The sequence below is a fragment of the Trematomus bernacchii genome, unplaced genomic scaffold, assembly GCF_902827165.1.
Source record: "Trematomus bernacchii unplaced genomic scaffold, fTreBer1.1, whole genome shotgun sequence".
Lineage (NCBI taxonomy): Eukaryota > Metazoa > Chordata > Actinopteri > Perciformes > Nototheniidae > Trematomus > Trematomus bernacchii.
The window spans coordinates 3,054,780-3,078,272 of record NW_022987973.1 but is presented as its reverse complement, the minus strand read 5'-3'; the positions used below and the strand labels follow the sequence as shown (position 1 = coordinate 3,078,272).

The 23,493-nt window shown below is 41.1% G+C and overlaps 1 protein-coding gene across 1 annotated transcript; it reads left to right on the top strand.

Annotated features, from left to right (window-relative positions):
* Positions 1–4,710: 4,710 nt before the first annotated feature.
* Positions 4,711–23,259, top strand: greb1 (growth regulating estrogen receptor binding 1). Its single transcript, XM_034116645.1, has 33 exons — positions 4,711–4,891; positions 4,989–5,096; positions 5,295–5,471; positions 5,838–6,020; positions 7,123–7,236; positions 7,512–7,649; positions 8,971–9,132; positions 9,223–9,345; positions 10,227–10,412; positions 10,871–11,007; positions 11,598–11,874; positions 11,981–12,109; positions 12,204–12,401; positions 12,730–12,927; positions 13,059–13,242; positions 13,414–13,585; positions 13,686–13,822; positions 13,945–14,296; positions 14,415–14,530; positions 14,795–14,997; positions 15,096–15,642; positions 15,907–16,063; positions 16,147–16,249; positions 16,476–16,631; positions 16,851–16,987; positions 17,087–17,248; positions 18,018–18,222; positions 18,351–18,513; positions 18,639–18,757; positions 19,522–19,754; positions 20,726–20,926; positions 21,271–21,409; positions 22,219–23,259. Exons 1-33 carry the CDS (start codon positions 4,711–4,713, stop codon positions 22,380–22,382), a joined length of 5,961 nt encoding a protein of 1,986 aa, XP_033972536.1. The 3' UTR covers positions 22,383–23,259.
* The last annotated feature ends 234 nt before the right edge of the window (positions 23,260–23,493 follow it).

Genomic DNA, 23,493 nt, shown 5'->3' with positions numbered 1-23,493 from the left:
GTCAGTAATTACAGAGCATCTGCAAAGCGGTAAGCTGGACGTTTTTCCTCTAAATAAGAGATGCTTGCCCTGACCGAGCGTGACATTCCTCTGTCTTTTCTCTCTCTCGCTCTCTCTCTCTCTCTCGTCTCTCTCTCGGCTCCTCTCTCTCTCTCTCTCTATCATCGCGTCATCTCTCTTCGCCTCTCTCCTCTCTCTCTCTCAAGTGCAATCCTGTTTTCTCTCTCTCTCTCTCTCTCTCTCCTATCTCTATGTCTCTCTCTCTTCACACAAACACACCTACACACTCAAGATTTTGATTATATTGTTTTTCCACAAATTGCCACACATTGAAACGCATGCATTGGATTAACTGTTAACTTCGGCACGATGTATGTGTGTCTCTGTTAGTGTGTGTGTGTGTGTGTGTGTGTGTGTGTGTGTGTGTGTGTGTGTGTGTGTGTGTGTGTGTGTGTGTGTGTGTGTGTGTGTGTGTGTGTGTGTGTGTGTGTCTGATTGTGTAATGTGATCTGCTATTGAAGGTGCATGGTGGAGGTTGAAGAGTGCAACTCAGCTTGTCAGCCTGAAAAGAAAGAGAGAATAGCAGGGATGCTGCTTGTGTTTGTGTGTCTACGGCTGGTATGTGGGCCTGGCCAACAGAGAAAGAGCCTGGGGTTCTTATCTGACCTCTCCCAGGATGACCTTTCACCCCACAAGACAAGCCCTTTGTGTCCACTGAGCCTGAGCCCATGGGAGAGCGTGTGGGTGCGTAGGTGCATGTGTGTGCATCCACGTTGGTTTGTGTGAGTATGTATTAGAAGTATAGCCCACATCAAAGTCTTACTTATACATTGTTATTTGGACTCACCTTTGACCTTGCGGCCATGAGACGTCTCTCAAACTAATACATCAGTGGCCTGAGAACTGTGAGAGGATTTATGTGGGTTTGCATGTATTAGCCTGAGCTGAGCAGGGCCAAATGCAAAGTCCTCCTCCCAAATGTATTCTCGTGGCATGAACCAGTACATTGCATATTTTACCAGTGTATTATTCAGATAAGATATTTTTGGTAGCATACAAATAGATGATAATAAATTATCCTATGTCTTTATTTTTAGAATTACACTTATTCAATGCAGGTTAAGAAAGTTAAATGTATTTTAAAACGTTTATGGTACATCAACAGTATTGTTTTGACAGTTAATCAGTAATATTATCGTAGGAACTCCTTAAAAGGGCTGAAATACTTGTTGTAGTGTGGTAGTATAGCTTGTGGATTGTATGGGGCTCAGAGTTTAAAGGGATCCTAACTACAGGTTTGTATGTGTGAGGTTGTGTGTTTGAGGGTGGTGGTGGGAAAGGGGTCCAAGGGGTCATAAAACACTACAATAGTGTGTCTCTCCCCAGGGTGAAAGAAGGACAGGCAGAGAAGAAGAGGAGGGGGGAGATGAAAGGATCTCCCACTTCCACGTCAGGGAGAGAGGAAGGAGGGGGAGGTGGGAGGAGAAAAGATCAACAAAGCTTCATTAAAAGTTTTACATTCATACATTTCTCTCATCTCTGATACATGTCTTCTTTAAAGTGCAATGGCTCTTTTGGGTTTTGTTAAGAAGAGGTATTCTTTAATAAACATTTGGGGTGGAACAACACTGGGAGAGTGCACATGCAGCCACATTTTGAATTGGCATTTTGTCTGAACAACACAATGTGCTCAGCACTAGGTTCTTCTTTGTGCCTCCTTACAGCCCCTAGATTTGAAAGCACATTGTTTTATATTAAGGACCTTATAAACTCCTGCATCTTCTGTATCCTCTATCAATACCTGCAGAAAAGTATTGTCCAAGTATCTTAAAGTCCACACAAGACACTTTTTTTAAATGTGAGGCAGAGGAATAGCAACCATCCAATGAAAACATGGCTTCAGATTATCGGTAAGACTTACAGTATGTGTTATATTATTTATTTTATTTGACAGTTGGTCATAGATTTAGGATTTTGGTGGAGATTCAATAAAATGTGGAATACACCTCTCTGCTTTCATCTTCTCCCTGTTTCCCTCCCTGTCTCCTCTTCCTCTGGTTGTAAAAAGATCAGTGTGCTCTTTGGTAGAAGGTGTGATTACTTCCTCTCAGCGCCGGCTGTGTTATGACAGAGCTTTTTGTCTCTCTACAAAGTGGTGCAAGGCTCTAAAAGTCTGCACCACTTCTTTACATATTAAAGTGTGGAAGCAGAAGGTGGCTGGTTAGGTGTTTTTGTGGGAGAAAAAGAGTGTGTCCATTCCCAGCTTGAATTTCAAGAGGAGGAAAATATATAAATAAGAAAAAAACGTCAGGATTTAGCCTGTTATATAATCATGTGGAACATTGTTTGATACCATGCAGATGTAGCGAACCAGTGTGGCTGCGCTTAGGTTTTTTGGCAAAGATTAATGCCAAAGTATGCTCCCTAAGGGTGAGTTGTTATTATCAAAAATGTGGGATATGTTACTTTGTTTAATTCATAAATATTATCAACACCTTTCAATTTTAGGTTGACCTGCTGCGATTGTTTACTTTTGATATCCTTGGTTTGCCCCAACTTATTGCACAATAGGAACAATTACAGAGTTATTCAAATCTGTGGCTTCCTTGGCTCGCTGTTAAAGGCTACATAGTTTTTGAATTAAATATAAAATATGAAAGGTATAGCTGTTAAGAGTTGCAATTCACCCCTTCAGGCAGCTTTGTAGCTCGTCCATCTAACCTGTGCCTACAATTCATATCAAAATGCTTTTGTTTGACTGATATTGTCTTTGTCTTTGCCGTAAATGTGTTGGTTCCGAGACTCATGTTATGAAACAGAGAAAATCCTCATTGTGACTGATTTTAAAGGAAAGCTGTGATCCTGCTCAAATCTAATGTAAGACCCAAACAGCTCTAAGTCTGTAATCTGACTATGTTGTCTTTTCGTTAAGATGACCTTCAGGTTGCATGTCAAGGAGTTCATGCTACACAGTTTATCAGTCAGTAGAGCGTGTGTGTGTGTGTGTGTGTGTGTGTGTGTGTGTGTGTGTGTGTGTGTGTGTGTGTGTGTGTGTGTGTGTGTGCATTGCAGTTAGCATATGGGCAGTCAATGGTTTAGACTCGAGGATGGGGATTAAGTTGGTGTTTTCTGTTTACAATCCAGTTATTTCCCTCCTCACTGATCCAGTTTTTTTAGCACTCAACGCCGCTTTGGGTTAGTCTGTTTTTACTACACGTTTGTTTAGCATCTTATTTATGAACAAGCAGTTAAATCTAATTTAAAAAATGAGCCATTATTGCAGCATTGACATGCGTTACTGCTAACACATTATTATTCAAATCTAATCTGTAGGGCGGTTGCTTTCATGACAAAATGAAAAACAAATGAACAGCACTCCTTTAAAGGTGGGGTAGGTTAGTTTGAGAAACCGGCTCGAGATACACTTTTTGTTATATTCCATGGAATGCTCTTAACATCCCGATAGCAATGAATATCTTAAGTGCTTTGACAACAAATCCATAAAGAAATGTCATCTGTGGAAGCCGTAGTACTGTAAAAAGCACGACCAATCATTTTAGCCGGCCCGGCTAAAATAGCTGGATGGCCTACCTGCCTGTCAGCCTTCCATCTGTGCACAGACTTATCTCGTGCCCTCATTGGTCATGTGCACGTTCGTGTGTGTTGGAGGAGGGGCTCTGTAAGGAAGTGGCAGATTTTCTCCGGCTGTGTATTTTCAAATTCTAGCGATCTCGAGCTGGTTTCTCCAAAATTACCTACCCCACCTTTAAGTCTTCTAAATAGGTTTTTTTCCAAAAGCCTCAAACACACATTTTAAAATCAATAAAAATGTAAAACTACAAAAACCTGAACACATTGACTAAAACAATAAATCTAATTATTTAGAGCAAATGTATTCATTTTTTTATGTTGAACCGCAACATTATTCAGGGCACATTTTGACATTTACTTTCAAATAATTGCTTTTTTGGCATGTTCCTCTTGTGTTGGAGAGCAGAGGAGAGGCGAACCAGAGAGAAAACCAGAGAGATGCATAGTGAGAGAGAGAAAAACAGTGCAGCGTCTAGGTCAGGGTGTCCTGACTCTGTCAGAGCAGCTGATTTTACGGCATGCTGTCTGGACAGATGCCATCCACTCTCAATGTGTGTGTGCGGGACTGTGTGTGTTACTGTGCCAGAGATGTGAAAGAGATGTGCTTTCACTGGATTTCAATGTGTGTGTCTATTCATCGGTGCATAATGTGAGTGTGTGTGTGTGTGTGTGTGTGTGTGTGTGTGTGTGTGTGTGTGTGTGTGTGTGTGTGAGGCTTTAGACTTGACAATATAAAGCAGTGCATGTGTTCTTCTTCTGTCAGAGGGCTTAAACTTTCAATATTTCATTTTCTTTGTGTTTACTATTATGACCAACAGAATCCTTTTGTTGTCAGAGTTTATTTCATTATTTTTTCTTTCTTAAGAGGACATAGTTAGTCAGATATGACTGATATTTATTCAGTTTCTTTCTCAAACTGAAACTACTTAAATACTAAATCATGCAGTAAATAGAAGGGCTGGTTAGTCTATACTTTGAATACCTGAAAGTTTAAAAGGTTGACTATTATAAAGTTCATTAGACACTTACCGCATTGAGCTCTTGTTAAATAGTCAATGCAACGTAATTGCTGTCAAATACTCCGGACAAAGTTAACAGAATATTTTTTGCAGGACACCAATGGGGAACTCCTATGCAGGCCAGCTGCGGACCACGCGCTTTGAGGAAGTCCTCCATAACTCCATTGAGGCCTCGCTGAGGTCCAACACCGTGGTGCCCCGGCCTGTTTTCTCACAGCTTTACCTCGAGACAGAGCAGCCATTGACACATAATGGTGGGTTGCAGCGATGCAAAAGAGAAGGTGTGGATAAACTGTTCAACAAAATAGTGTATTTCCTTAAATCTTTATCCACTTGTTTATCATTAAAATATGAATATTTATTTGTGTATTCCAATAGGCCGTACAGAGAATGATGATGACGATGATGAAGATGGCTCCGAGTCTAACAGTCCTCCACTACCCTATCAGATGAAGACCCCACCTGAGGGATGTTGCACAACAGATGGTTTGTACACACACACACAAGATCTAAGAAAACATCCTGCACATTTCTTACTGCACTGCATTACAGTTACTATTTGCACCAGGAGACAACAGAAGCAGAAAAGTAGCAGTCTGCATCGTGCATATCATTGCTCGTCAATATAAAGCCATCCAAAAGTCAAAGAAAAGTGACCAAATACCTGTTTTTTCCTTCCCACAGGCTTCTGTCAGGCAGGCCGGGACCTGCGTCTGTCCTCGCTGGCATCAGATCCCTTGGATGTGTCCGCTGGGTTCATGTTGGTGGGGGTGAAGTCCCCCTCCCTCCCGGAAACCCTGCTGGTGTGTGCCGTGGACCGCCGCTTCCTTCCAGACGAACGGGGTCACAACGCACTGCTAGGTGAGGCAGGAGACGCGCAGAGAAACAGGAAATATCATCACTGTTTGATAAAAAGTCACAATGTCAACCTTCAGGACTCCTTTTTGTAAATACCTTTACTAAGATAATCCATCTTGGGTCTGTGGTTCAAATACAGAGGAGATGGGACAAGCTTAGCAACAAGTCCTAAGACATATGGAAACAGCAACCCAGACTCTCCAGATTCAAAACATACTATCACTCCTAAAACTAATGGTGCACTATCCTTTAAAGTAGTTGACAATGTATTTTTTACAGGACCAAGATTGCTAGATGTACAACTGTAGAAACATATAATGCAGCCTGTTGAAAACATTACATTACATTTCGCATGTGTTCACCCTCCAGGCTTCTTAGGAAACTGTATGGGCTGCGGAGAGAAAGGCTTTCGCTATTTCACTGAGTTCTCCAACCACATTAACCTGAAGCTCAGCACCCAGCCCAAGAAACAGAAGCACTTGAAGCACCATCTGTATAGGAACAACCAGGGCGTGCTGGTGAAAGGAGCTCCCATCTGCTGGAGGGGACACGGTGAGAGATGGATACCGTGTTTTATTTGGCAACTGGATTCATTTTATCCCACCAAATGTGGACATTCTTAGGATTTGATTTAGATGATTAGATAAAAAGCAGTGGCCATTAGTGCATCTCTTCTTTATTGAACTCAAACAAGTGAAGAAAAACATTGATAAAATGGGTGGGAACTTAAAGCCAAAGCTTGATCAATGTATTACATTAAAGGTATTTATATTTAGGTCTAGCATTGTAACATGAAAGTCTAAAAATCTGATTTGTATTGGGATGGGAAAACAATGTGTGTATGGGTCTGACCAGATGGACAGCTAGTAAAGCCTTGAGGACAGGTGAAAGGTGACACAGAGGCCACAGCCTAGAGGTCACCCATCAAATTAAAATGCTTTTATGGACACAGCCTTGTAAACATTTCTGTAAAATGCACACTAATCATGTGAATCTTCTAACATTACCATGTTGTTTCCACTTGGCTCTTAATTCTTTCTCCTGTTATTGCAGAGGGAAATACAAATGTAGACTTCTTTATCTGAGAAAGATGTTTGGTGTATCTGTGTTGACAATGAAAGTACATGTTATTGCCAGTAAGCTCTTTGGATCATCTTTTCAAAGCGTGAAGAGGTTCTGATATTGAGGAGATTATGCAACGTGTTTCTGAGAAAAACAAGTCTGTTGCTATGCCGCAATGGGGAACTCTGCTTACTCTGTGTCCATAAGAGATTACTGTAGCCCTACAGTTATCATTAATCAAACTAAACAGGTTGATTTAAATGTTTGTGATAGCAGAGCAGAGACAGACACGAGTTTAACACATTGCGTGTTCACTGTCAGTGGAACATGTTGGTCTCATTGGTCTCATTCCTCACAAAGTGACCCTTTTCCTGGCTTTTTTTATGAAAGGAGTATGAAATAGGAGAAAGGGAGGATTATAAAATGTGTTTCCTTCTGATTGAAACAGAAACTGTGTCCAGCAATTATTACTCATAAGTATTTCCAGACACACTTGCACCACAAATAAGTTAATGTGCCAAACTACCTCCGGAAATGTCTCTGTCTCTCGTCATATACATTTACTCAAATTGTGTGTCTGTGTGTGTTTTAGATGGCAGGATGAGACAGACGGTGTCCATTCTCCCAGAAGGCCATGTGGCATCAGATGAACCGCCACCAAACACGGCACCTACACTCCCTTTACACACACCTGGTGGCTACACAGGTAACACACACACACAACATGTCTGGGATAGAAATGGTTCACTATTTTCTGACATTATTGACAAATAATTGACCTCGATAGCAAATTAATTTATAATGAAAATAATAATTTGTTGTTCCAGCCTGAAGTCTCTAGTTGGACTATGAGATCATTGAATAAATATGGCAAATGTTTTTGACAGACACCCTTTCTTGATTAAACTAGCAGATGGCTATTTTTTATGAAAAGTCATAGTAATTAATGTTTTTTACACACTTTCTTCTATGTGTACACAGCAGGGTCAAATTCGGACCCGGTTAATCTGCCTCAAGTAGCTGATGCCCCCCACCCGCTGACAAATGGCATCCATGTTGCTCCCTCCGTCGCCCAGCCATCTTTAAATCAGTCGGGTCCTGGGAGACCCTCAGCTACAGGTACACATGGTGCACAGCTATACCTCTGCTATATAATCCTGCTATTATCCAAAAGGATGTGTTTGTGTGATATGTATTTTAAAACATTTAGATGCTTATTGTTATGATAACAATGTATTTATCAGAATGGTGTTATGAGCGTGCAGTGTTAATACTTTGAATTTACACTTAATGTTAGTGTGGGTTTCGAGGTTATATAATCTTTATTTCATCTTGATTCCTGAAAATAATCCCTTTGAGAAAAGCACAACTTTTCATATTGTGTTTTTTTTTTTTAAATATGCCAAAAATATTAAATAGTTTAAATACTTGTTGTTAAACCACTTTTGAAATATGCCAAAACTAAAGAGCTTATTGAAGAAATCTGAAAACTAACGAACTAACCATAATATCTCACTACATGTAAACATGGTCTGTTGTCATTAAGCCCCTCCCCTTGATTTCTTCATACCTCTGAGAGGGAACACTATCTGTGTGTGTGTGTGTGTGTGTGTGTGTGTGTGTGTGTGTGTGTGTGTGTGTGTGTGTGTGTGTGTGTGTGTGTGTGTGTGTGTGTGTGTGTGTGTGTGTGTGTGTGTGTGTGTGTGTGTGTGTGTGTGTGTGTGTGTGTGTGTTGTAAAACTCTGCATTACAGGGCCAGGCAGCTGCAGTGTGTGTGGGGGGTTGTCCTTTGTCTCTCCGGCTCTCCCTCCCTCTCCTTCTGTCTGTCACCTCTATTAAACAGGGTTATAAAATCCCCTCTCTGTCTCTTCTATCTCTTAGCTTTCCCGCTGAATGAAAAGCTTCCTTCCTGTCAATGTTGTTTTTTTCATGACCCTTTTAACAAGTGGAGCTTTTATGTGTCTGCCTATTACTGCATTTCAACAGAGTTTGACAGGAAGAGGAAGAGACAGGTTAATGTATGACTAAAATACAACTGCATTACTGTATCCACAGAAGCCTACCCTAAAACATCATTTAGTGTTTATTCGGTTGATTTATGGGTTATTAGAATAAGAAAGGTGACTCCTCTGGAAATAATTCTTAAAGTAAACTGTTTTGTTGAAAGTATGTCACTGAGAAAGAGCGGGAAAAAAATAAAACTCCTAAAATGAAATTGCAGAGACTAATATAAAGCAGGAGCAGCAAAAATATTCCTTAGCTTAGGAAAAAGGAGAAACAACTGTAATATGAACATCTAAAACAATTATTAAAATAAAAAAATATATGTTTTAAAGTTGAATAAAAAAATGGGGGGAAATTATCCGTTAGTATGTTGTTAACATTAAACGTATAAACATTTTCGCCAATGTGCTCACTGATATTTTTCTCTATTCTGCAGGGTCCCATGCAAACGCTGGTCCTCCAAAAAAGAGGCATAAGGGCTGGTCGCCTGAGTCCTCTGCCAACAGTGTGACGGAGAGCGCTGTGAAGACCCCACCATCTTCATCAACCTCAGCAGCATCATCCATGTCCTCTCTCCTCACAAATGGAGCCAGATCAGGTAAAATAATAGAAGAGACATTTGGCATATAAACAGAAATGACGTTTGAGTGGGTCTTTTTTTTAAAGGCACATGTATTTGTTTCTCCAGAGACTGCAGCCCCGCTGAGTTCCTCGCAGTCTTCCTTGACCCTACTTTCTCCACCAGGGCTGGCAGTAACAATCCCTGATCAGCTGCTGCACACCTGCAGACTGCAACCTGTCATCTTCAAAGGTGAGATCAGCAACTTTATCACTGATATTGGATGATAAAATGCACTTTCTCTACACAAGTGTATTTGTACTTGTGACAGAGTTGACTCACAAATCAGTCAAAGTCATTAATGACCAGCTGGTGTTTGGTGATCATTTGACAACCAGCTCTAAGTACTGGACTTTCTCAAGCAGGTCAACATGTTTTCAGGTCTTTGCCCAACAGATGGTCAGGTTAGGGTGACTCTCCTCACAGGTTAGAGGTCAGCCAACTCCTGAGGCCTTTCCTCAGTCTATGTGCCCGCCCTCCAACCTTTTCACCTCTTTGTATCACCTGTCAACTCATCATCCTCTCCATCTTCTCTGCTCCAAACCACCACCTATACCCGGTGTTTTTTTTCTGTTTTTGTATTCATCACCTATCTGTCCTTCACCTCTCCAAGCAACAAACTTGTCAGTTCCACTTAAGTTCCCTTTGTGCCTCTATTATATATTCCTATCCCTACTATTACCCCACTCTGTCCCTTGGGATTAGATAGAACTGCATTTTCCCACGACTCAATCCTGTACAATAACTGTTCTCCACTTGGGTTCATTGCAAGACTTTCTTAAGTAACTGATAGAAATACAAAGCAATTCAAAATATAATATAGCAAATAATACAAATGTTTAGAGTCTTTTCTTATCATAAAACAGAAGTGTAGGCGCAATTGACCCATGAAGATGTCTGCATTGTGTTTTTTTGGCTATCTCTTGTCATGTTTAGGAACAAGTTATTCCAGAAGAAACATTACCACGCATAAAGAAGTGAATTTGATCGGCTAACGTGTATTGTCAAATCCACCACCTGAGTCCAAGTTATTTCCAGCCTCCTCACTGTGTTCATCTGTCTCATTGATACAGGGCATGGCTCTCTCCCTCAGCTGACTGGAAACATCAATGAAGTGCTCGTCAGTTCTCTGCTCCAGAGCTGTTACCTGAGCTCCCAGACACTCCCCAGAGTCTACCAGCACTACGGACCATCACCCATTCAGCCATTGTCCACAGAGATGCAGATTCTTCTCACAGTCTACTACCTTGTTCAGCTAGGTCAGTGTAAAACCTTATTGTAGAAGAAAGGCTTTACACATACACCTTTCACATAAGATGGCGCCGGTGATGAGGGCTGCCGTGTCTTTTGCTCCTTTCCAACTCTGCCTTTTTTCCGCTTTATTTCAGTGTTTGTTTACTTTTTATTTACCTGCACTATCAGTTTTATTGTGTTGCACTGTTGGAGGAGCCTGTGACCTAAAAATGTCATTGTCATAACTACCGGTACACTGTAGCTATGTACATATGACAATGAAAGCCTTGAATCCTTGAATCCAAAGAGCAGGCAGAAGATTGACCCTTCATGATATCCTTGCTGTTTTAATAATGGCCACTAGGAGGCAGGTTTTAACAATGAATCAATATTATAACTTTCTTTTGTTTATCACCAAACTAGAATTTAAATTAAATTCTCTAATGTATTTTGCATTCTTGTCCACCACATGTATTCATCCCAGGTCCTGACCAGGTGCCCCTGATAGAGGACTTGGAGCAGATATTCATGAGGTCATGGAGGGAGTCTCACCTCAGCGAGATCAGACAGTACCAGCAGCCTCAAACACCGGCCAGCCAAGGGAGGCACTACGGCATAGAGGTCAGACGTCTGAGACTGTCCCATAATCAAATGTTACATTACATATGATATCATATAGAAAGAATATCGTTTTTAAGTAAAGCTTTTACCAATGTTTTACCAGGAATATTCCCTGTATATTATAATAATACATTTAGAATCTATTTTACAAGCGAGTCCTGGCAAAGAGCATAACATTTGTCACATAAATGAGGCAACATCCTTAAATAAGACTAAAAGGCAAATTACATCAAACAACAAATTAGTCATTGTTGGGTAACAGCACATGTGTATTAAAACATAGCTATTTGTGTCACGATGGAGAAAGTGGACTGATTTCGTAAAACCTCATAGGCCAGATTTAATTTTTACAAACGTATGATTTTACTGTGAAGTCCTGATCACTCCCTAATGTTCGTAATGTTCGTACTTTTTACTGTTTTTATTTTATCTTTGTGTAAAAAAGAAAAAGGCATTTCGGACAGACAAACTTAAGATGTACAATTACTATGTCTTCAAAAAACGCTGTGTAATTGTTTGCTGCCAAATGTCAATAAAATATATATTACCAAAAAAAAACATAGCTTAATTCTTCTCTACTCTGTCTCCAGACCTCTTCCATCCTGCCTGGGCTCCCCCAGCATCTGTCCCTACTTCCCCAGAGCCAACAACCTTTGACCCCCAGTCAGCTTCCTTGGCTGGCCCAGCTGGCTGCGTCGTCTTGTGGAGAGGGCGTGGTGGTGTTAGGGGAGAAGATTGGTTCTTTGGCTCAAGGCCTTCAGCAAACAGTCATCAGGTTGATGGAAGGACGTCTTGAAAACACCAACTACGTGGTCATTATCGTCACTGTACCGGGACAGGAAACTCAGTCCTGTGTGGTCGTCACAGGTGGGAGTTTTGTTTTTGTATGCATGTAAATGTTGTTAAATTTACCAGAGCATTAAACAGAAATAATAAGCAGACTTTTATTTTATTGCCTTTGTGTGTGTTGCAGGTAAACACCAGTGTCGTGCCTTGGCAGAGAGTATGTACTCTCCCAATGAGGGTCTTAAAGAAATAAACCACCAGCTCTCCCTTGGTGCTGCCCAGGAACTCATCCACTACTGCAATACTCTCGGACAGGGTCTGTCTTAGTTTTTTATAATCACATTTCTGTGTATATTCAGGTTTTTTTTGGCACGATTCATAAACCTGAGGTGTGCCTTTCTGTTTCTCAGACGGTGATTTGGATTCCCTGCTGGATAGTGCCACCGTAGACAGCAACGAGCCCTCTCCCCTATCCAGTAGTCAGGACTCAGCTGAAGAGAAGAGTCTTAAAACTACACACAGTCCCAAAGACACACCCAGTCCAAAGAATTCAAAAGACTCACCCAGCCCTAAAGAGAGAGCTTCAAGTCCCAAGGACACCTGTTCAGGTGAGACACAGAAAGGTTGAAAAGACTCTAAGAAGGTTTTTCCACAACTGTAATCCAAACGATTTCATTTTTTTTTTTTATTAAACACCATTTGGTTTAGTCTTACTTGTATTTTTCTTTGTTTTGCCTTTTGTCAAATTGCTGATGCAACTCTTCCTTGGAATTCATTTTTATTCAATAGAAAATATGAAAGAATAGTCATAGATGATATCTTCATGTATATTTTTGTGTCCCATTCTCATTTTGCACAGTTGTTAACAGGACTATCAATATATTTAAAATACATATTTGATTGAATATGATGACATGAATTTGTGTCTGTGTGTAGAATACTCCGTAAAGTGGCGTGAGGTTCGTCCCATCCAGCTGGCGGTGGCCAGAAAGCTGCTGTCCCATGTCTGTGCCATAGCAGACTCCAGCACACAGAACCTGGATCTTGGCTCCTTCGACCGGGTCAGCTTCCTCATCCTGGTCCCGCCCTCTGAGGTCACATTTCAGCAAACTGTTTTCCACCTCTGGAGCTCTGGTTGGTGACATAGCTCTTTATTCCATAGCAGTATTTTTTCATTCATTTGTTGTCTTTTAAATATTGTGTGTATATTTCCTGTTGTGTGTATATTTCCTGTTGATCCTATTTTCTTTGGCTGCTTATCTCAGGGGTCCTTCAGGAGCTGGGGGGTTTAGACCAGGAGTGTGTGTCTCAACGGGAGGCTGAGCGATATGTGGTCAAGATGGACCAGAACGCTCAGGCACGAATTGAAAACCTCATCCAGGAAGCACAAAGCAACTCCTACACACTCTACATCCTGGTCCATGACCACGCCCACTGGGACATTAACAGGTGTGTGTGTGTGTGTGTGTGTGTGTGTGAGTGTGTGTGAGAAATTGGTGCAGAATGATAACTTTATTCAACGCAACAACCTGGTAAAACAAGAGCATCAACAAAGCAGTAAAGTGCGTTTTCTCCTTTTCTGAGTCTCTGTCTCTTTCTCTCATTCTGTTCTTCCCACAGTAACTCAGATAGTGGACTGGGTCTGGTGGATCAGCTGTTAAACTCCCGTCAGGTCAGAGATGCTCCAAACATCCTGATTCTCCACGTCACCTCCTTCCCCTTCGCTCTGCAGACACAGTATACCCGCATCAGTCCCTACAATGAGATCCACTGGCCCTCTGCATTCAGTAATGTAAGACTGATTTCTCTGTGTGATACAAACGCACAATTGTGGCACATATCTGCACGTTGGTTGCGAGTTTTCACGTGTTACATTGTGTGTTTTTGTGTAGGATGTGGACCTGTATCACGAGAAGACGCGCTACTTTGGTGTGTCGGAGCTTTTAGAGTCAACCCGCTCAGGGAGCAGTCTGCCTCTGATGCGTTATGATTCATCCTTTGAAAGCATGGCATCTGCTCTGGAAGAAAGGTAAAACAAACACATATTTAATCAAAACAAACACCCTGTTATTCATAAGCAAGTCTGAATAACTTGAATGCCTACTGTACACAAAAGCGTAAAAGCCGTTAAAATGTCTCTCTTTGTCCCAGGTTTCCTAAATTGCACAGCTCTGTGATCCGAACCACAGTTTTGATCCAACACTACTGCGTGGCTCTGATGGCTGCATCCGGCAAAATCGGCAGCTCCCACAATCTCCACAAACACACATCAGTGGAGACCCTAGAGATTGTACAATCACTGCTCACTGCGGCCCAGCAATGTCCCACCCACCATGGGCACATGGTCCTGCTGCGGATCCCCTCTCAGTCTCTGGCAGCATGGGCCCACCGGCGGCTCTCCAGAGTGAGGAGGCAGCTGGGTCTGGAGGACACTTTTGAAATCATACTGGGGAATCCAAACCAGGCTCTGAGTATTGGACAGAGCTTCACTGATCAGATCAAGGTGGGCTAGTGGGTCATAATATCATGAGATACAGGATAAATACTTGAATGATTTGTGTTTTTACGAGTAGAGAATTACACATACACTGAATGAAAATTGCATATTATCTGTCCTTTAGACCTGGCTGAAGATCCAGGATGCTGACTGGGTTCCTCAGACCTACCTGGAGCTGGAGGCCCTTCCCTGCATCCTGATCCTATCAGGAGCCGAGCCCCAGGGAGAATCTATGCCAAGGTACACACCAAAAGCTCTAATCCTAACTCCATGACTTTCATGAAAAACCTCAACCGAATCTTCCCAACACTCATAGTTATTTTCCATTGGGAAATGTTAACTTTATGTAAAGAAATCAGGTTTTATTTTAAAGCAAACCTGAGAATAATGAAATCTCCTCTACGTAATTTAAAAGTGTTACGCCATTGTGTACTTCCAGGTAAGCCACAGACGGTGAGGTAAATATAATCTGGAGTTTAAACAGTGAATTTATTCTGCCCTCAGGTCATTGAAGTACTGTGATCTCAGAGTGATAAGCTGCTCCTACCTTCAGCGAACCACACTCGAACAAGAGCTAGGTCTGGCTGCTTATCTAGTGAGAGCAGAGTCTCGACCCCCACACAACCCCGGACCAGGAAGTGACCTGCTGGAGAGTGACGCAGAGAAACTCAGCAGTACTGACAATGAGGAGGAGGGACAAGAGAATGGTGAGATACAATGAACTATAGTGTGAGATTTAAAAAAATGTGTGTTCACTCGCAACTTATTATTTATTTTCTACTTACTCCCTTCCTTATGTTTCCAGGGGACTCCCCTCTGTCCAGCAGCCAGCAGCTCCAGTCATGTCCAGAGGGCGGAGCTTCAGATCCCTTCCCTGCACAAAGCACCACCTCTCCAAATGTCCAGAAAGGAACAACAGACACCATTCAACCTCCCTCACAATCACAGACTCAACTCCAACCTCAGCCCTCTCAGTCTTTTCCATATCCTCCAACTCCATTACACCAACCTCAAGTGCAGAGTTTTTCCCAGGCACAAACAAATTCCCAACCCCACACTCAAACACTTTCCCAGCCCCAGCCCCACTCCCAAATGCAAATACCCAACCCTCAACCCCCTCCCTCTGCTCAGTCACGTCGCCAACACTCCAAATCCACCTCCTCTGGCTCCTTGTCTCCGCGAGCCTCCTCTCCTCACCTGAGCTGCTCCTGGGCGCGAGGTGTGAGTCGCCCGCCCTCTGTGCTCCTCCCTCGGGCCCTCTACGATATTATCACAGCCAGTGACAGCAGCGGGCTTCCCCGATGTACATCATTCCTGCCGCACATGTCTGTCGCATGGGCAAGCAGCTTCAGGTAAAAGTGAAACACAACAATACATACAGTGTGATATAAAAGCTCACCATTTATCAGCCACCAGCGTGTAGCAATCAGAAATTGTTGATTTTTCGTAATTCAGGCAGACCAACACATGTTCATCTTACTGTTTAAGATAAAGTCAATTGGCTCATTGTGAAATAATGTTTGGAATTAAAATCCTGTGAGGGTAAAAAAGGTATTGTATCGTAGAAATCAGATGATACCTCAGATGAAATTCATTACGAAATATTTTGTGTGCAGGCCCTTGCTGAGTAAGATGATGACATGTACAGAGCAGTCACTGTACTATCGCCAGTGGACGGTCCCTCGCTCCTACCACATGGACAGCAGCAACCGCACTGAAGGACGAAGCGACAACTTTCATCCTCGCAGGCTGCTGCTCAGTGGACCTCCACAGGTTCTTATTGTCTTCATTTCTTTTTGTATTCAAACTCAAGCTCAAGATAGTCTGTTTGTTTACATTTCTCTTGTCATCGTCAGGTGGGTAAGACAGGAGCGTACCTGCACTTCCTGGGTATTCTGTCCCGGATGCTGATCAGGTTGATGGAGGTGGATATCTACGATGAAGAAGACATCAACTACAGTGAGTATATTTTTGGCAGTTGCCACTGTTTCTCTGGCTATCCAATCTACCTTAATTTTCATTATGTTCATGTTATTTTCAGTGTTTCACTATTGTTGCTGCTAAATCATATGATCGTATATTGAGGATTTTGTCAATTTGTCTTTAGAATATATGCTTATATTGAATTCTCCTCATGCTGTAAACTCCAAATGTAATGCATGCCATTTTAAATGTGTTTATAAAGGCTGTCAGGCTGAGGGGGTGCTGTACCACCCATCCAATGTTTCCTGGCCCAACCCAGACATTGTGAAGACGATGCCCTTTGACTACACCATCCATGACCCCAAATATGAGGAAATCAGCTCTGTCTACTGCCCTGGATATAAATCAAGTGCTGATGGTAGGCACAGTCAGAACACACACACAAACACAATACAATATATAATAATAATTAATAATTAATAATATAATATAATTACAATATATTCTCACACAATTAAACTATATTTAAAAAACATTGATGTTCTCTAATGTCTTACTTATAAATACAAATCCTAAGACCCTACATGTATGTTGTGCTATTGTCCTTATCTGTCTTTGCCCCTGTTGTCTTTCCAAGGAAACCCTGTGCGCCAGGAAGATGTTTACCTACGTAGGCGGACATCCAGGATCAAGCTGTCTAAATATGCGGCCTACAACACATACCATCACTGTGAACAGTGTCATCAGTACCTGGGCATCAACCCCAGATACCAGGTCAGCAGAACACACCATCTGATAACTGACATCACACACTGCTTTTGAAATCTCAATGACTCAGCTGATAATGTATGTCCTCTTTTACTTTATATTCAGATGTATGAGTCCACACTGCATGCCTTCACATTCACCCACCTGCTGCTTGGGGAAGAGATCCAGCTGTACTTCATCATCCCCAAGTCTAAAGAGCACTACTTCAGCTTCAGCCAATCAGGAGGCCAGCTGGAGAGCATGCGGCTGCCGCTCACCTCCGATTGGGTAAGTCCTTCCTTAGTGAAACAAAAAAAAACTGGCTCATAAGTAGCTAAAACCCCGATTTATTTTCCAAAACCTCACACAGCTAGAGTTGGAATTGCTGCATTACCTTTGTGTGATATTAGATTGTTGTTTTTGGACAGACACATTTTGAAGCTGTGGTTTTAACCCTGAAAACACATCTTATGGAGTCTACTGGCGTTTTAGGCTGAAAATCACTACTATACTTGAGGATATATGTAGCTCAGTAGGCTCAGAGTCACCTTGACAGTAGATTTGAAAAATCTGAAGAAATTATACAAATAATTAAAAAATAAATACTAAACAAGATAGAAGGTGATATGTACCACCCATTTAGCCTTTCTTAGATTGCAAAAGAACAATGATGATATACGAAATTGTCCTGCTTAGAAACATTATCAGTGTTTATATTTCAGTTAAACTCTTCTAGGTACACACTTAAAAAAACACATCACTATTGGTGGTGGTTTGCTGGATGGGGCACAGTGCAACACCCTTAGACACCACTAGATGGTGCTACAGGCCTGAATATGGCTGACACCATCCTTTAGGGAACATTGTTTATTGTGGTACCCTTGTCCCTATTTGTTGTCATGCAGGTTTGTGCACAGCTGATTTTGCTTTTTTGAGGATGTTTTGTAAATATTGTATTTTTTTAAGTGTGACTAAAAATGTCTCTAATCACAATAATGACATCCTAGATGATGTCATGATATTTTGATTTTCAATGAAATGTTTCTCCCCTATCTAGAGCCCGGATTGCATCAAGAGTCCAATCTTCACCCCCACCACCGGTCGTCATGAGCATGGTCTGTTTAACCTGTACCATGCTATGGATGGAGCCTCACATCTACATATCCTGGTAGTCAAAGAATATGAGATGGCCGTGTATAAAAAGTACTGGCCCAACCACATCATGCTGGTTCTGCCCACTGTCTTCAACGGAGCTGGAATAGGTATGTGACTGCTTTATAATTACATATATGTGAGACTTCTTAACGTATACACTGACACATACAGTAGTCAAAAGTCAGTATAAGCTGTTTTTCTCATAGTGCACCACCTTCATGACGTCTGTCTCTAGGTGCTGCTCACTTCCTGATAAAAGAGCTTTCGTATCACAACTTGGAGTTGGAGCGCAGTCGGCGTTTGGAGGGAGGGGGCCCAGCCGGCGACGTCTGGCCCTTCATCATCCTGACCGATGACTCCTGCGTTATGTGGAACGCAGTGGACCTCGACGCGCGCAAGTACATACAAGCACATTATTTATTTGAGGCAAAATTGCAGTTGCTTGTATTAGTTGTTGGAATACATTGATTCATGTTGTGAGTTGGTTTTAACATAACAACTGTTTGCTTTCTACTGTTTTTAGTGGAGCAGTGGAGCACGCTGTGTCACTGAAGCACATCTTACAGCACATGGAGGCCTGTCCGGACCTGGCACACTACGGACTGTGTGGGGTCAGGAAGTGGAGCAGCCGCGGACTCACAGGTCAGGGGTCACCATGTCAGAAATCCAGAAACACAAAAACCCAAGATTGAATTTGAGAGCATTTCAGTCTATGCAAATACAAATTAACTGAACATATATGAGTAATCCTACACACATAATGTAGCATCATAAAATGAACTAATTTAGTAACTATTGAAAGGCCATTGTATTTGACTGCACTGGATACTTGAAAATGAACGGCTCTCATGCCGAGATTTGTTTGAGTTACTTTTGACTGGGACATAGCATGTTAATAACTTTATGAGTTAGCCAGAAAGTCTCATTGTTATCTGGTGTCCCCGGGAAAGCAAAAGTTACTACAAAAGTACAGACTTTAAGATCATAACATAACAAATATTTGAGTCACTGCATGTTCCTCAAGATGCCTTAAAGGATTTAGGGCAGATTCTTCTTGCTGTAAATGCCTCAGATCTCAACTGCAGATACATATTGTTATGTCTTCAACTATTCTGTGTTAACTTGTTGTCCTGAAAGATTTAACCGATATTATTTTAAAGCACAATTTCTCTATGTCAAGCAATATCTCAGATCTAACAAAACCCCATTGTGCCTTAAATAACCAGCCACACAGAACCTCAAGATGTAAAGCATAGAGACTGACGATCATACAACTAAAGAGATTTCAAAGTTATGTCTGAATGTTTTAGCTACAACACAAATCACAAAGATGATAAAGTAGACTGCAAAACAAACATCTCTGCTTTATGACTAATATAAATGTGCATTTATTTGTTCTTATCCAGATAACAAACTGAGGGAGCCCTTCTCAAGAGGTCACCTTCATGACTTCCTTCTCCTCAATGTCGACCGGAGTCAGAACATCCAGTACGACCAGAACCGCTTCACCTGTCACGATGTGGACTTCACGCTGAGGCTGCACAGCGCCGGCCTGCTCGTCTGCCGGTTCAACGCCTTCAGCGTCATGAAGAAGCAGATCGCCATCGGAGGATACAGAACGTTTATTATCAAGACCAAGGTAGATGCTTAGGACACATAACAACTCAACATACATTATCATCATTTGCTCCTGTGTGTAATGTCTACAGTAATAACTGTTACATGTCTAATATGTGTAATTGTAAAGCGCTTTGAGTGCCTTGAAAAGCGCTCTAATAATAATCAGGGTTCTTACGGTCATTCAAAACCTGGAAAAGTCATGGAAATTCAAAATGCTAATTCCAGGCCCTGGAAAAGTTATGGAAAACAATATTTTTCCCAAGGTTTTGGAAAAGTCATGGAAATGTAACTAAAGTTGCATCAAATATAATTTATATTTTAGCTAATCGCCGAAATAGTAATACTATAATGATAATAAATACTGTATCGTATAGTAATGAAACGTAAAATGACATTTAACTGTCGAGGTATTTTGATGGTGAGAGATTTTAGTTGCTTTAGCCTGTAGAAGCTAGTAAGCCAACTATTTGATTTGTTTTAGACACAACATGTTTCAGACCTTATTTTCCTGTTCCATGTTAAAATAAACCATTTTCAGTGGTACCGCTGTTAAAGAGTAATGGAAAATTAGGTAAAGGTCATGGAAAAGTCATTGAAAATCATTGGTGAAACAGTGTATGAACCCTGAATAATGTAATGAATTATTATTATTATTATAATTCTCAGGGCAGAATAAAGAAAAATGTTTGAAGAACAATTTCATTTATTTACTTGTAAATAAAGTAACATATACTGTATAATTTGCCAGTATACAAGAACAATCTTTTCAAATAATTTATCATAACAAGTCAAATGTAAGCAGTAGAATACATATTGGACTTCAAGGCTTCAAAAACATGTAATAGTATGTCAGCTAACTTATACATGTTTGACTAGTTATCAATATAACTGTGAATGTGTGTGTGCATGGAACAGTTAAAGTGAATACCTTTGTTACATATATGTTATGGCAACAAAGAGGTATTAAACGTTTAATTTCTCTTTCTCCAGACGACAGATGTTCCCACCTCAGTCGGGCCCTCGCAGTACATCTGTGCCCCGGACAGCAAGCACCTTTTCTTGGCTACACCTGCTCAGCTCCTCCTGGAGAAATACCTTCAACACACCAGCCAGAAGCTGTTTCCACACAGCACAAAGAACTACACACACCCTGTGCTGTCTGTGGACTGCTATCTCAACCTTGGACCTGAGGTATACACACACACATGCTCTTTGTTGTGATAAGCTATTAACCTCTGAACACAAGTAAAAGTTCATATACCTGTGTTTCATCGCAAAACACACTATAATAGTTTTTGGATTCTAGTGCATTTTCCTAATTTCGCAGAGGGAGAGTGAAAAATAATGTGTTGATTCATTTATGTAGTAGAAACATTTTTCATTCTGTTTTCATTCTTGCAGATTTGTCCCCTTCTGAGAATGACATGGTTACTTAGTGTCCTATTTGCACAGCTCTAGCGTACGCAAAAGCCGTGCAATTGTTTGTGAATTCCCCCCACAGTGTATTAAAGTCACTTTCTTCTCTCCGCCTGCAGGTGACAGTGTGTTTTGTGAGTTCCAGACCTCACTCTGTGAACATCAGCTCCACGGGGCTGCTGTTCAGTGGCCTCCTGCTCTGTTTTGCTGACTCCTTTGTGACTGCTGGGTTCCTCAAGAAGTTCTCCTTTCTCAAAGGTACAAAGGAAGACCAAATACAGACCCTGTTGAACATATGCCAGTTTGTGGTTGCAATGTAGAGTTGTTGAGCAACGATACTGTACAGAGCAAGCTACACATTAAAGGTCACCTATTATGCAAACTCCACTTTTTCATGTTTTGTATACATAAATATGTGTCCCCTCTGCGTAAAGAGATTATTTTTGTCCTGATCCATTTATATAAAAACATGTCTGAAAATGAGCTGATCAGATTTTGACCACTTTATGATGTCATAACGATTTTTCTGGCTTGTGTAACCATTAGCCAATCACCAACCAAGGTAACCCCCCCCCACCTTATCACCTGAATCTCCTCCTAGAGCACCATTGTCTTCTTTTTAACCAAATATCTCTCAGAGGGGCGTGGGGAGTGGCTCCTTATTTTCATCTAAAGTAACAGACAGAGAATCAGCACTTTTGAAACAGGGCTGAAACAGAGGGGATTATGGGATGCTGCAATGACCTGTTTGGTGTTTCGAGCCAAACACTTCAGAGACATGTTTTGTATATATCTGAGACCTATAATAAATTGATGAAAAACAGTATAATAGGGGACCTTTAAGTCTTAAATCTCATTCTGAATGCCTAAATGTGCTACATGTAGCATTAACGTCCCAAAAAACACATGGGGTCCTGTGACCAAGTGACGAAGAAGCATACCATGACTGCAATAGATGCTTTGAATCCAGCTAAGGAACACTGTAACCCTCCGCCTAATAAATAAAGTCAGAATATGTGATTATTTCAGTATCATATAAAAGTTGTAATCGCCCTCCCTTCCTGTAGGAGCGACCCTGTGTGTCATCAGTGCAGACCGCAGCTCTTTGAGGCAGACGGTGGGCAGGCTGGAGCTGGAGGAGGAGTGGAGGTTCAGGCTCAGCGATGAATTTCAGACTGCCAACGCAAAGGAGGACCGTCCGCTCTTCTTCCTGACAGGAAAACATATATGACTTCAACACATGTGTTCACTGGGCTCCGCAGAGTCACTGTCAGGATTGAAATCACTTTAATTGCCAAAAAGAAGACATGCACTAACATACGTTCTGAATGGACAATACAATGTTTTGGCCAAGGAAACGAGGAAAATATTTTTTGCAAAATGTATCTGTTGTGTGGTTTTATTGACTCATGATTATCCCATGAGTTTGCAAAAGATGTTCAGTAAACATTCAGGATATTTAAGGAAGCTTTTCCTATTGTTGATATGGTTTTGTTGAAGTTAGTGTGGTTTATTCAACACCCCATTAATCAGTTTCATTGTAACCTGAAAAGATTCATATTTATGATCTACTAGAATTTGAGTAATTTGGTGATACAAGGGATAAGAAACCAATAATCTCAGTAATTGCAGGTACTGCTTTTGTCTTTCTTTGTATGTGTTTGCAGGTTTATCTGCATTTAAGTTTGTATTGTATTCTAGTGAGTTCTGCACACTTCTTTGCACCTGCACACAATATGAGAAGTTTTGAAAAGGGTAGACACAATCATTTGTGTGCAATGGTAGCCGATTTTTGGCCACAATCTTTTCTATTGGCTCCTTTTTGTAGAGGTTTGTTTTGCATGTATGTTTTTTCATATGAACCAGTATATTTTGTCAGTTTGTATTATGTAAAAAAAAAAGTACTTATTCACTGTGTGTACAATAAGTAAGGTTTTGTTTGAATGTAGAACATTGGTTATGCCTTTTTCTTCATAGATTGTATATTGATGTAATTGTAATTGTTGAAGAAACAAAAACAATGAACAGTTTTATATGCTTTTAATTGTATAAATGTACAGAATTTTAGATATCTTCCATGTGTGTTTTTGTACGTTTTTAACAAAGAATTAAACAGACCTTAACAAATCACTCTGAATTTCCTGATAAAGAGACAAAGAGTCACTATTCTACTAATAATACTTTTATACTTTGGACTTGAGGTTTTGCAGTCCGAAGACCATGGGTGGATTGGACCAATTAGTCATTGTCACTTAAAGTAAAAACAGGACGGAAACAACCTTGATGTGTCCTCCAATTAATACTTTATTTTCAGGATAACCGCCATGTGCAGTTGCCAGACA

Bases quoted from the DNA above. Each gene is read 5' to 3' on its own strand.
- greb1 (XM_034116645.1), top strand. From the start codon at position 4,711: ATGGGGAACTCCTATGCAGGCCAGCTGCGGACCACGCGCTTTGAGGAA. The intron at 9,346-10,226 runs GTGAGATCAGCA...TCATTGATACAG, and splicing joins GCAACCTGTCATCTTCAAAG to GGCATGGCTCTCTCCCTCAG. The intron at 12,402-12,729 runs GTGAGACACAGA...GTCTGTGTGTAG, and splicing joins TCCCAAGGACACCTGTTCAG to AATACTCCGTAAAGTGGCGT.